The sequence below is a fragment of the Amphiprion ocellaris genome, chromosome 11, assembly GCF_022539595.1.
Source record: "Amphiprion ocellaris isolate individual 3 ecotype Okinawa chromosome 11, ASM2253959v1, whole genome shotgun sequence".
Lineage (NCBI taxonomy): Eukaryota > Metazoa > Chordata > Actinopteri > Pomacentridae > Amphiprion > Amphiprion ocellaris.
Window position 1 is genome coordinate 428,682 of NC_072776.1, and position 14,502 is coordinate 443,183.

The 14,502-nt window shown below is 39.6% G+C and overlaps 1 protein-coding gene and 1 long non-coding RNA gene across 4 annotated transcripts; one reads left to right on the forward strand and one right to left on the reverse strand.

Annotated features, from left to right (window-relative positions):
• Nucleotides 1-1,816: 1,816 nt before the first annotated feature.
• On the reverse strand, nucleotides 1,817-7,106 carry dcun1d2a (DCN1, defective in cullin neddylation 1, domain containing 2a). Of its 3 annotated transcripts, XM_055015594.1 has the most exons (7): nucleotides 7,041-7,106; nucleotides 5,250-5,466; nucleotides 4,965-5,133; nucleotides 4,537-4,700; nucleotides 4,380-4,462; nucleotides 3,202-3,298; nucleotides 1,817-3,113 (listed from the first exon to the last, which is right to left on the reverse strand). In XM_055015594.1, exons 1-7 carry the CDS (start codon nucleotides 7,041-7,043, stop codon nucleotides 3,034-3,036), a joined length of 813 nt encoding a protein of 270 aa, XP_054871569.1. In that variant the 5' UTR covers nucleotides 7,044-7,106; the 3' UTR covers nucleotides 1,817-3,033. The 3 variants fall into 3 exon arrangements, with proteins under 3 accessions (XP_054871569.1, XP_023141436.1, XP_054871568.1); XM_023285668.3 differs by lacking the exon at nucleotides 7,041-7,106 and having other exon boundaries at nucleotides 4,537-4,667; nucleotides 5,250-5,595; XM_055015593.1 differs by lacking the exon at nucleotides 7,041-7,106 and having other exon boundaries at nucleotides 5,250-5,595.
• On the forward strand, nucleotides 5,741-10,626 carry LOC129350095 (uncharacterized). Its single transcript, XR_008603330.1, has 2 exons — nucleotides 5,741-9,905; nucleotides 10,012-10,626. It is a non-coding gene; the product is annotated as an uncharacterized LOC129350095 (long non-coding RNA).
• The last annotated feature ends 3,876 nt before the right edge of the window (nucleotides 10,627-14,502 follow it).

A 14,502-nucleotide genomic window follows, 5' to 3' on the forward strand; every position in this document is an offset into this window, starting at 1 on the left:
CATTATCTTAAAGTTGTATCGACTGTTGCTGCATTGAGCTTCTGCTGTGGAGCCTGTATTTTTAATACAGCAGATGTAAAGTGTTAGTTTTTAATTTTACATGGCAGCAAACATCTCACTGTTAAACTTACAAGTAGCACAATTCATGTAAGGTCCTACAATGCAGAATGCTTTGATACTGAAGTGATTTTGTGCACTCTGGTACGGGTAGTTTTATATCTCATCTATGTGAAGCAGATGCAGCAGATTAACCCTCCTGTTGTCCTCATTTACAGGCACCAAAAAATATTGTTTCCTTGTCTGAAAAAAATTCAAAAATTCAAGAAAAAAATTCCACAAATTTCTGAAAATTTGCAAAACCTTCAGGAAGAAAATTCCAATAATTCCTTCAAAGTTTCCCTTAGAAGTTTTATTTTAAATAAATCCCTCAAATGTGGCAAGAAAATTCTCGTATTTTCAAAAAATGAATAAAGATCTTCAAAAAAATCCTTAAAATATTTAAAGTGATTCCATATATATCAGTAAAACTTCTAATATTTTCTTTAAGAACATTCACATAAAAATCAACCAAAATCCAGTGAAATTTGCTGGATTTTGGTTGATTTTTTTTGTGTGAATTTTCTTAAGAAACATTTTTAACATTTTTTCTCCACCAAAAAATGTCCACAGATTTCCCAAAAATGTTGAAAATGTGGACATCAGAAGTTTCACTGTGAAAATATATATTTTTCCACATTTTCAAACTTTAAAATGGTTCAATTTGACCCGCAGGACGACACGAGGGTTAAATGCATAATTTAGTCTCTCCTTGCAGAACCTCGGTATTGTACCAAAAATAAAAGTACTCACTGTGCAGAAAAATGTTCCCTGTTTTACTGCTATACAAGATGTTTTTGGATTAATGTTACTGCTTCATCAATGTGCATGTTGCTTTTTGTTGCTGTAGTTGTTTAAAGTTTAGCTATTTTTAATGGCTTTATAAATGTTAGGTAGTTTATTGTACAGCAGTGTGGCGCGCTCTGTAAGACCGTCATGTTTGGTACTATTCCTGTCCTACAAACTCAGTTTATAAGCTCAGAAATAAAAAACATCTTTCATGTTTATCACCAACGTTCAAAATCACCTCAGTTAGAGATGTTTGATTTTTACTGGACAGGATGTGGTGATAATTACAAGATTTGCGTCAGTGATTTAGTGTAATAGACATACAAAGATACATAAAACGGAGAGACTCGATTAAACCACAAGTATCTTGACTGAATGGTAATCAAACCTGAGTGTACTACTGGAGTACATATACTGATCAGAGTATGTATGTAAATAAAGTTATTGCTGGTGTTACAAATATGATTTACATATAACCTCAGACAGCAGCAAATATCTGTATAATATTAACCACCAGAGTATCCTGGACAGTCTGCTTTAGTGGGTCATCTGAATGTGCAAAAATGTTTAATCTGACTACAAAAAAGGGCATTTAGAAAACATTATTTCCAATAATAAATGAATACATCATTACCAGCATATCAGTTCTTTCAGTGTAATAGCACTTTTCTCTGGAAGGTGTGCCAAAAATACTTTTTTTTTGTAATTTAAGAACAAAATAAGGCTGTACCTATCTGATGAGAATTGGACACAGAGCCCCAAATTCCACAAAAAAACTAAACCCAAAGAAGCTCCAGTTAAACACAAGTAGCTGACAATTCTATTTACAGGATGTCTTGTAAAGTACGTCTGTTCTCAGCAGCTCTACTGTGATACTAAGAGCGCCGTTATCTATCTTATCGACAACACAAGCACTAGACACATGTAGGAATTTTGGAAAAACTCATGCTTTATTCATCTTTCTTAAATGAACAATATACTTAGACTACTTACATGATGTATCAACAATATATTCTAATTTTCACTACTTTCAGGAACACTGAACAGATGGGATTCAACAGAAACAGAAATATCCAACAGACAGCTATTTATTCTTAAGGCTTACTTTGTCGCCCTGCTGTCGCCCTCTTTAGTGTCCTGACTTCTGATCTGAGGCCTTCAACATACAGATATGTGCCATGCAATCCTAAAGGCCGGTCATTTCTTACATTTTAATTATTCTTAAATGCTGCTGAGTGGTGGCTTTAGCATCAAAAATACCTCAGCGGGACAAACTGGTGAAACAAAACTCTTTCCTCGCTGTTAGGAAATGACCTTCTGGAAAATTGTGTGGAGAGGACGGACCAGACCCACCTCCAACCCAGATTATTCAGACAAACGAATACCACAAACCAAGATCAATCATCTAAATTAAAGCACTGCCTTTACTTTAGTGGAAATTTATTTGTGAAACCAGCCCAAGGTGATGTAAATGTGTTTAACATGCTTTCAATGAGAAGCTCACGATTCCATAACTGGACAAATCCACCGAACAATTAAACCAACAGCATATCATCCACAATATTGAGGCATCCGTTAGAGATCTTAGCATTTACTGTACATAAAACAATCATCTTTTGCATTTATAAATTGAACATATTTATATTATTCTTCATATAGCTCTCTTTGTAAACTGTCCCAATAGATACAGTATATAGAGTAAAAACTGCATCAGTTCTGTTGGTGCTGGTGTAGCGAGCACATTCTCTCCCACAGGTAGAGTCAGACATGGGATCACTCAGAGCTTCATAGAACAAAACAAAGCCGACTAGGAAGAATCTTAAAACACACAGCTTTCTCATGTCCAGTCCGTTTAGAGTCCTCTCAGAGCTGTGTCCATGCCCTGTGATGGGGCAGTAGAGCTCCTCCTAGGGCAGAGCAGAGGGGCGTCCAGGACAACTGAGAACCTGGCAATGTCCATATATACAAAATACGGCCAGTAGTTCTCATGGTTTCTACTCAGCTCCCTGAAAGGTGGTTTCCGTACAGTTTCGAGTGCTTCTATTTTCTCTCTGAAGTCTACAATTTTCACCTTTTTTTGTACAAGTCTTAAAAAAAACTATGAAGTCACTGTAAAAGAAACAAAGTTCTGGTTTTCCAGGACCGGATTTAGAGAGTTTTACGTTTTGATCCCGTTACAATTGGTCGAGCGAATTCCACAAAATCATCTATAAGGACCGGCCACGCTCCTGAGGAAGAAACACCGAGACATTAGTAGAGTCACAGCAATCAGAGCTGAAGCACAGCAACGTTTGCATCAGATGATTCCAGACTCACCTTCCTCATCATAGTTTGACATGTCGTCTGCAATCATGTTACCAAAGTCCAACAATAAGTTCCATGTGTCCTTTGGGATGGATCGTTTATGGTGTTCCTGTAACAGACAAGAGGAATGGGTTGTTCACACATGTTGATCGAACTTTTGCTGTCTTTATAGCTAGTATTTTTGCCGTATCACCACAGTGTACGTCACTGTGTGTTCTGGAGGTTTTCACTTGAACCAAACTTGAACATCTGGCTTCACTCACTTCACTTCCATGCCTCGTCCTTTTTGTCCGGTTGTTTTACGAGCTGGAGGACACGTCTAAAAGGCTTCTGCTGCTACAACTCTACCAGGCTGTCTTCTCTGTTTAAATCCCACATCCTAGTTTTGATGTGTTTTGTCTCCATAAATCATCTATCTGGGTTTATTGATCAGTCCATCATTTCATCCTGCATTTCTATTGGTTAGTTAGTTGTCGTAGGTCCAGCAGCATCACACTGTGTGATGATCACCCAGAATTTCTGACAGTCAGAATTTTATGACAGCTTGTCTTTGGTCGCCATGACGACGGCCATTCTTGAACCTGTCTCTCAGTGCGACGTAGGACCACCGATTTAGAGCCACGACCAAAGATATCACCTCCATTCTGTCACCGTTGGCATCTTTGTCTGGGAGGGACGGTGTGTAGAGGCCTTACGTCTGTCATCACCATTTCCCTCTCTTTCTTTTCTGCCATCTACTTGTTATTTTTTTTTAAATCTCCTTCATTACAGCAAACAGCTACAACATCATCTGGATTGGCAACCCACCGCACTGAAAATTTAAAGGTTTACTGAAAATTTGGATCATGTAATTGGCCAGCAATGCTATTTCTAGAGTGAATTAGCCGTTTTATGTTAGTGCCTCCCTACATATAAAACTATCCAGCTGCCACTAGTTGCTGCATATTTGACTTTCAAGGATTATTGGGAAATAAATTTGTTTTAAAGAAATACAAACAAGGCATGCTTTTTCCCCTCTGCAGATGAGGGATAATGACTTGCAGCTAGACTATCGTGCACAGCACTGTGTCAGCACTACAGAACGGTCTGGCTATGGAAGACTACTGACTGCTTCATAAACTCGGTGTCAGCACTGCTACTAATCTGCCACATTTGACTGATGTATCCTTACTATCACTACTTTGACTCACCAAGAGGAATCTATTCCAAAGATCAAGAAACTTAAATCGTCCTGACAGGACCAGGTTCCAGTAGGCTACAGCCATCTCCAGATCTGCACACAAGGAAGAACACTTCAGTTCAGCTGTTAGTGAAGCAGTAATATGTTGTCACTCTGACTCTACTTACCTAGACCTTTCTGTCCAGGATTTTTGGCAAAGTTAAAGGTGAACTGGTAGAAGTCCTTGAACTTCCCACTATCTTTTAGCTCCTGCTCTAATCTTGGCAAAAGGGCCTTCAGTTTCTCTGGGCTGTCACACCTAAAAAAGAGAGACAATTTCTGCAACAAACACCTAAATAAACAGACGGACAGTTCAACATGTTGTAACATGCCAGTCTTGATGCTGATGACAAACTGACTCTGAAGCACAAACCTCTAAAGTCTAAACACTGCAACTTTTTCATTGAGTCATTCCATGAAGACACAGAATACTGGAGCTGTGGGTGTATCTATATATAGACAGCCTTCCCTCCCTGGAGCTACACTAAGAGCACTGTTAACGACGCTGCTTCAGGCCCGGTGTTTACGTCCCTTTTCAGAGCATGTCAACACTCACCCCAGCTCCGTCATTCCGTCCAGAAACTCCTTCTTGGTGAACTCGCACTGAGTGGCAGCGCGAAACTTCCATGCAACGACCAGCACGGTGATGCTGGCTGGGTCCAGCGTGAGATCGTCACAGAACTGCTGGATTCCATCAATACCAATTTTATTCTCATCTTGAGGATCTATTGAGGAAAAAATCCCAGTTACACTTTCAAAAACAAGTAGCATGTATAATCTGAACAGTGTCACCTGTGTCCTTGTGAGTACTTTGGGTTGCAGTGGAAGTGATTCTACTTGCCTTTGTAGCGATTGTAGAGCTGTTCCAGCTTTTTCCGGTCTACTGAGGTTTTCATAGATTCCTTACAGTAAAGCTCTGGATTCTGAAAGTAGTTGTCCGTGGCGACTTCTAGTTTCCAGTCATTCTGTGTGAGGCAGTACACAGCTGTCTTCTCCCCAGTCTGTGTGAAGGACATGAACTGCCGTACCTTGTCCCTCTGCGAAGACTTCAGCTTATGCTGTGCAAGAACAGGACAGGGGCTGTCAGACACCGGAGCGAGCAGATCGGGAAGCACTGACAACAACACGCAAACACACGCCGACACACAGACAAAAACACACAGCAACACACAAACATCTACAGGCATTCAGGCAACACGTGAGGAGGACCGAAAAGACCAGGAGACACTTGGAAACTCTCGAAAGATCAGCCAGTCACACAGACAAAACAGAAAACACGAAGTCAAGACGCGGTGGTGGTAATTATGTCCCGTCCAAAAGCAACATGGGCTTTCTGAAGGGGGATGTTGTGGATTCTCAGAGCACATGCTGTACCTTGGAGGGCCCCTCAGATAACTACAGTCATAGATGTAACATGAGGAAAGAAATGGGATGCCATCGCAAGGACCTAGAGGTGCAACAAATCTGGAGTGTAACACAAGCACCATGCCAGAAATACTTGGAAATAAGACTAATAAAAACAAAATAGATGGGAGAAAAAAAATCAAACAACTCAATACTGTCAGAGTATTTTTTATCAGTGAAAACTGAAGAGCAATAATAGAAAACAGCAGCAGTTTTAAGTCACCATTGTACCTTAAACCAAATCATGTCTGGTTTCCAACATTACGTTGGCTATGGCCAGATTTAACAGAGCAGATGATGAAGTGATTTTATCTATGAAAACAGAGTGAAGGTCTTCATTTCAGCAGCTCAAATATGAGGATTTGTTGACTTTATTACTCTTCCATTACTGTGAAAGGACTTGTTTTGGACTGTGAGGTGGACAAAAGTTGACATCTGGAGAGCTGTGCTGCACATTTTCAGCATCCTGATGTTTGACTGTGGACCAGATGTGTAGCTGAGCAGGTAAACAGCAGGTGAAGTGTCTACCCACAGGATAAACCAGCATGTGTGTCCTCCCACTGGCTGGACAGAAGCATTTCCTGAAACCGGAGACTAAAACTGACTCCACCGAGCTGCTAATGGCTTCACCAACCTTTACCGAGTTCTCTCAATAACCACGCACGGAGTCGGACTGCGTGTGCGCGTGTGCTGGCTGCTGTTGGGATTATTGTGCTACCAGATGGGTAACATTAGGTTAGCATTGTCTCCAAACCACGAGCTAGTAACTTACACTGGCTAGCGCTAGCTCAGTTAGCCGCACTGTCTCACTGACACTTCCACGACCAGGACAGTATCACGGCAGGGGGCTGTCAGCGTGGGTTTGGATAAGCAGGGATTTCACTCAAACGACCCCGTGTGTGTGTGTGTGTGTGTGTGTGTGTGTGTGTGTGTGTGTGTGTGTGTGTGTGTGTGTGTGTGTGTGTGTGTGTGTGCGTGTGTGGGTGTGTGTGTGTGTGTGTGTGTTTGACCTGCTAACAGCCGAAGTTACCAGACTGCCAAAAAAGGGAGCTAACGCTAGCTGCTGTCCAAACATCCACTGACCTTCCCAGTAAGACCAGCGAACACCAGTAAATATCCACGGAAACGCAGCACAGCCTCTACTTTAATACTACGACTACAGTCCTGACGGTAAGCCCTGATGCCACTAAAGCCAGAGCCCGGGTTTGTGTTTATTTTGGTTACCTACCATTTTTACACCCGCTGCTTCACCACTCTGGTAGTCCGACTGCCGCTCATTGTGCGCCTGCGCGGAAGTAGCAGAAAAGCTGTTCCAGGTTTGAGATGAGGTTAAAAAAAAAGGAGATGAGGTTTAAAAAAAGATGAGTTTTAAAAAATAAATAGAGAGATGAGGTTAAAAAAAATGAGATGTGAGGTTTAAAAAAAATAAAAAGATAGATGAGGTTTTAAAAAAGAGAGATGAGGTTTAAAAAATAATTAAAAAATGAGAGGTGAGGTTTAAAAAAAAATCAGAGATGAGGTTTGGTGGCAGCTGATCTGTTGTTGTTTGCTTTATTTCCATTCATTCACCAAAATAAATCCGTGTGTATGGAAGCCCGTTTTCGCCACTTGGAAAAAAAAGTCACATGCTATCTCATAATTATGACTTAATATCTCATAATAATGACTTAATATCTCATAATAATGACTTTCTAACTCATAATTATGACTTACTGTCTCATAATTATGACTTACGGTCTCATAATTATGAGACAGCATGTGATTTTTTTTTCAAACAGACTTCCATATATGTGCATGTGTTTATTTATTCAAGAAATAAAGAAAGTGATTTCTTTTGTTTTTTTTACTGAAACATAAACAAATATACAGCAAGCAAATGCGTTCTTTTTGGACGTAAAGAAAAAGTTTTTTTAAAATGTATTTCTATTTTTCTGGTCAGAAAGTGGTTTAATGTAGTCGGCTGTGCAATAAATAAATTCATACATACATAAATAAACTGCTCAGGTGGTGGAAAATTCTCAGTGACTGAGGTAATCCACACCATAGTCATGTGTGCAGTTAAATGACAGTGATCACACAATGTGCCCAATACCCTGACATTCCTCTGACCAGTGGCTACAAAAGGACACGTACAAATGCAGCTTTATTCAAATGACACGATGCCACAGATGACAGGTCAGTTAGGGCTGTAGGCACTCGACTGTCCCACACTCAACCATTTGTAGTCAGAGAATTTACTACCAGGGTCAGTCTATAACTGAGGGACTTTGAAGTCCATGGGATAAATCTGGCATACATTTTTATTAAAAGTAAAAATTTAATGCTTTTTAAGATAGATAAAATAATCCTTTATTACTCCCCAGGTCAGGGGAAATTTCAGTGTTCCAGCAGCAAACATCTTTCATAGCGGCACTAACTATATGTACAGTAATGATAATAATTAGAATAACAATAATATGTACAAAATATACAAGAATGAAGAATGAATAAAAAATGAATAAATACAGTATTAACCTTTTTATGTTTATTATGATCATGTCTTTACAAATTCCATCATTATTTATTATGGAAACAATCACTTATTAATAAAAATGGCTGGATATCACTAAAATGTCAACTAAATAACCGTCTGAATTTAATACCAACCACCTTCTAATGAGCTAAACAATAATAAAATGAGCTGATTCAGAAATAGTTTGGATTGTGTTCTTTTATTAAGTTGAGATAATCATGACAGATATTTCTTTTTTGGCAATATGTCACATTTTATATAGAAAATAACAAATTAAATTTCCACTAAGTTCCCCATTCCAAAAACACCTCTCCAGGAAGTGAATTAATTCCAGATCACATGAGTCACAACAGGTTTACTACAACATCTTTATAAATAACTTTCAATTTCAATTTTACTCAGTTGTATATATAATATTTAGAAGAATCTTTCTCTAAAATGCCATGTGGTGTTTGGTTATAGACGGTCATGTTGATTTTAGGTCTGAAAACAGCAAAAATGTCGACTATGATACAAAAAGTCCTGCAGTTATATGTTGACCCACCAGATGATGCCCTGGATAAATGTGTCTGACAGCATAATCCTGCATACTTGATTGTTTGATGATGTCCACTGTGCTGTAGAGATGCCGTGCGCTGGACCAACAAATACTTACTCAAGTATGTTAAAAAAGAATGCCTAAAATTCAATACAATATTAAATGTTGCATTTACAGTTTTGCTTAGTATATTTTTATAGCAGGTATAACATAGAAAATATCCCCCAAGACTGCATACAACACTGTTAAAAATAAAACACAACTCCACCCTTCACCCTCAACACACAGGGACACACTGTCTGACTCAACACCCAAACACACCAGCACAACCAATGTAACACACACCCTGAAACACAGGAATTACAGTTCTTCTTTAATACACATCAATCCAGTCCTGATGTCCTAATAAGAGACGGACAGCTCACACTGCAGTAGATTCATTTGAGAGAAAGATTTGTCCAAACTGACTTACAGTAACTGGCATTCAAGCTGCACTGAAACGTGAGCTATAGGTGACATCAAAAACAGCTAAATGAAAAAGTAAAGTAGGTATCCTAAGGACCCCAGAACCGCAGGAGCCCCTAAAACCTCAGATTTTCTGTGTGTCATGTTGTTTATTCCTGTTTAAGTGGAGCTTTGTCTGGAAATATGCACAGTTAACCCTCATGTCGTCTTGTGGGTCAAAATTGACCCGTTTTAAAGTTTGAAAATGTGAAAAAAATATATAGTTTCACAGAGAAACTTCTGATGTCCACATTTTCAACATTTTTGGGAAATCAATGAACATTTTTTGGTGGAAAAAAAGAAATGTTAAAATGTTTCTGAAGAACATTCAGAAAAAAATCAACCAAAATCTGTTACAGCCACAGCTTAGGCTGTGAGCTGTGGCAGGACTCTCTCCTCCCTCGGCCTTGCTCTCTCTACCGTACAGGTGTGTGACGCTGATGAGAGGTCCAGGTGTTTCTATTCGCAATCAGCAGATCGTGTGCAGGTGGAGGCCGGCTAATCAGCTTCTGTGGCGTCTCTATAAACACTGCGCTCAGGTTTGATGCTGGACTGTCTTCGTCCCTCCAGTCAGTGCTGTGAGCTAAACTGTCTGAGCCACGTTATTTTTTTGTTCAACCAGTAATTCTGTTTTCTTGTGTTTAGTGCTGACCTCTGCCTGCTGTTGGTTCCTGATTCCTCCGGTCTTCTCCGTGGATTCTGTTGGATTGAGGAAATTGACCGTCGTCAGAACCACCAGGATAACACCAACCACAACACCTGGAGTGTCCAGATCCATCTTATCTCCTTCTTCTCCTGCCTCGTTTGGGACGCCATACCTACCATCCTCATGTCTGCTTATTGATAGGAGGCTCCTAGGAAGAACCAAGAGGAGACGAATTCCCCCATGGACATTCCCCCTCCCTCTCTTCTAGTGTCAGTAAGGTTCTCCAGCCCTAGAGTCACCAGACGTAGATTATACCAACCTGTTTTCGTCGGCTCTTAACCTTTGGGGTTTTTTAGGTTAGAGCTTTTGGGGTTTCAGTACAGTTACTGGCTGTTTTGCGTTTTAGTTGGGTTTCCTTAGTTGTTTTCCTGCCTTGGTTATACCAGTAGTGGGTTAATTGTAGTTTTGGGTTTTGTTTTTGTTTTTAGTCCTCCTTACCTCTAGAGGCGTTTATGTTCAGTTCTTTCTTAGTTACTTCTGGCTCGGATTTGTAATTCCGGTTTTTGTTATGCATGTATTCCTTGAGTCTGTAAATAAAGCACTTTAAACACAAATCTTTCTGCTCTCTCATTTCCTGCTATTGAGCCTCTGGCACCTGCTGTAACAAAATCCAGCGAAATTCACTGGATTTTGGTTGATTTTTACGTGAATGTTCTTAAAGAAAATATTAGAAGTTTTACTGAGATATATATATATATATATATATATATATATATATATATATTTTTTTTTTTTTTTTTTTTAAAATATATATATATATATATGGAATCACTTTAGATATTTTTAGGGTTTTTTGGGGGGAAGATTTTTACTCATTTTTTGAAAATATTTACAAGAATTTTCTTGGCAAGTTTGGGGGATTTTTTTTAAAAGCAAAACTTTTAAGGGAAACTTTTAAGGAATTATTGGAATCCTGAAGGTTTTGCAAATTTTCAGGAAATTGGTAAATTTCTTTGTTCAATTTTTAGATTTTTTTTTGGACAATTTCCAAAGGGGCAAAAAATGGTTTAGTGCTACAGTATGAATGGAAAACATTTTGTTTTTAACTGTAGAAATAACTACAGTGCACAAATGCATGCTGTGACGTGCATATTACTTATGTTGTAGACCTTATAAAAGATGCTTTGGTCATTCCAGTAAAGTATTTTTAACCCTCGTATTGTCCTTATTTACCGGCAGCAAAAAATATTGTTCCTTCGTCTGAAAAAAATCCAAAAATTCAGCAAAAAATTCCCCAAATTAATGAAAATTTACAAAATCGTCAGGAAGAAAATTCTAAAAATTCCTTAAAAGTTTGCCTTTCAACAATTTTTTTAAAATCCCCAAATCTGGCAAGAAATAAAATTTTTTAAAATAAATTAAAAAAAATATAAATATTTTCAAAAAATGAATAAAAGTCTTCCAGAAAATTCCTAAAAATATCCAAAGTGAGTACATATCAGTAAAAATATGTGAAAATATATAGATTTTTCCACATTTTCAAACTTTAAAACGGGTCAGTCTGACCCGCAGGACAACAGGAGGGTTAAATGTGTGTGAGAGAGATTAGCACGATGCAGCTTCAGAAACTATTACAGGCAGGTGGTCTTTGCTTATAACTCTAAAAATCACTCAAGTTAAGATGCCTTTCATCACATTCTGTTGCCACAACTAAATTAATCTAATCAACACTAAAAAAAAGTTCATAAAAAAACACGTGCTCATCTTAGAAGAAAAAATATGACTGTAAGTTGAGCTGACAGGAGGCTCAGCTCAGTTATCTCATGTGAAAATGAATCCACCCTTTAGCGAGTTAATAAGACACGCCGTACAGTCACTGATAGAGTATCTGTGGACGTCAGCTTTCTGCTTCTGCTTCTTCTTCTTTACAGTGAAAAAGGCCTGAATGACATAAGTTGACTCATTGGATGCAGTCTGTAAGTGATTGTTAGAAAACTGTAGAGCTATGAAACACATTTACAAGCTTTGCAGTGCTGCTGAAATGCATTTCAGTGTTTGTTTGTTTTTTGACAAAATATTTAAATCATCCCTCAGTGTCACACGGTATAATTAAAATACACCACACAATACAGCCCTTAAAGTTGAATCAGTGTCTCTTGAAACTATTTCAACCAAAGCACAATATGCTTACAAAGAATGTAGGTTTTATTGCTTTTATTTTAATTTTATTGCTTGCTTTTGTATAATACTACACTAAACAACTTAGTGTTTAGGTGTAGATAATAGAACAGAAACTGGTGGGATTAGTTAAGTTCATTTTAAAAGTTGTAATATCTAAACTGAGTTGCACTAGCTGATTACCCCTTGTGTCGTCCTGCAGGTCAAAACTGACCACCTGCCTAATATTGCGTTGGTCCCCCTTTTGCTGCCAAAACAGTCCTGAACCGTCGAGGCATGGACTCCTCTAGACCCTGAAGGTGTGCTGTAGTATCTGAACTCCACTAGACCCTGAAGGTGTGCTGTAGTATCTGGACTCCTCTAGACCCTGAAGGTGTGCTGTGGTATCTGGACTCCACTAGACCCTGAAGGTGTGCTGTAGTATCTGGACTCCTCTAGACCCTGAAGGTGTGCTGTAGTATCTGGACTCTACTAGACCCTGAAGGTGTGCTGTAGTATCTGGACTCCTCTAGACCCTGAAGGTGTGCTGTAGTATCTGGACTCCTCTAGACCCTGAAGGTGTGCTGTGGTATCTGGACTCCTCTAGACCCTGAAGGTGTGCTGTAGTATCTGGACTCCTCTAGACCCTGAAGGTGTGCTGTAGTATCTGGACTCTACTAGACCCTGAAGGTGTGCTGTGGTATCTGGACTCCTCTAGACCCTGAAGGTGTGCTGTAGTATCTGGACTCCTCTAGACCCTGAAGGTGTGCTGTAGTATCTGGTTCTCTAGACCCTGAAGGTGTGCTGTGGTATCTGGACTCCACTAGACCCTGAAGGTGTGCTGTGGTATCTGGACTCTACTAGACCCTGAAGGTGTGCTGTAGTATCTGGACTCCTCTAGACCCTGAAGGTGTGCTGTAGTATCTGGACTCTACTAGACCCTGAAGGTGTGCTGTAGTATCTGGACTCCTCTAGACCCTGAAGGTGTGCTGTAGTATCTGGTTCTCTAGACCCTGAAGGTGTGCTGTGGTATCTGGACTCCACTAGACCCTGAAGGTGTGCTGTGGTATCTGGATTCTACTAGACCCTGAAGGTATGCTGTAGTATCTGGACTCCTCTAGACCCTGAAGGTGTGCTATATTATCTGGACTCTACTAGACCCTGAAGGTGTGCTGTAGTATCTGGACTCTACTAGACCCTGAAGGTGTGCTGTGGTATCTGGACTCCACTAGACCCTGAAGGTGTGCTGTGGTATCTGGACTCCACTAGACCCTGAAGGTGTGCTGTGGTATGTGTGCTGTGGTATCTGGTCCTCTAGACCCTGAAGGTGTGCTGTGGTATGTGTGCTGTGGTATCTGGTCCTCTAGACCCTGAAGGTGTGCTGTGGTATCTGGACTCTTCTAGATCCCTGAAGGTGTGCTGTGGTATCTGAGATGTTAGCAGCAGATCCTTTAAGTCCTGTAAGCTGCGAGGTGGGGTCTCCGTGGATCAGACTTGTTTGTCCCACACATCTCATAGATACTGGATTGGATGGAGATCTGAGGAATTTGGAGGCCAAACCAACACCTCAAACTGGTTGTTGTGCTCCTCAAACCGTTCCTGAACCATTTTTTGCTTTGAGGCATGGAGCATTATCCTGCTGAAAGAGGCCACAGTTTGAGGTGTTGGTTTGGCCTCTAAATTCCCCAGATCTCCGTCCAATCCAGTATTTATGGGATGTGCTAGACAAACAAGTCTGATCCACGGACACCCCACCTCGCAGCTTACGGGACTTAAAGGATCTGCTGCTAACATCTCAGATACCACAGCACACCTTCAGGGTCTAGTAGAGTCCAGGCTTCGACAGGTCAGAGCTGTTCAAGAGACTTGATGCAGAACTTTTGAGGAGTGTTCAGTTCTGCCTTTAACCTGTCAACCCTGTGGTTTATTTGGCAACTATTTAGATGATTATTTAATATTGAAATATTTACAAAATTTTCTTGCCAAATTTGGGTTTTTTTTTTTTTTTTAAATAAAACTTTTAAGAGAAACTTTTAAGGAATTATTGGAATTTTCTTCCTGAAGGTTTTGCAAATTTTTTGAAATTTGGGGAATTTTTTTTGCTGAACTTTGGGATTTTTTTCAGACAAGGAAACAATATTTTTTGGTGCCTGTAAATGAAGACAACAGGACGGTTAAGATCAAACTGGGCTGAATGTGGAACCTGAACTAAGATGAGTTTGACTACCCTGCTGTAGACTAATCATAGACTATATAAAGATCTTCATATACTGTCTATAAACATCTTTATAGACAGATCTTGATACACAGTTTATGGTTGTAGACTAACGGAG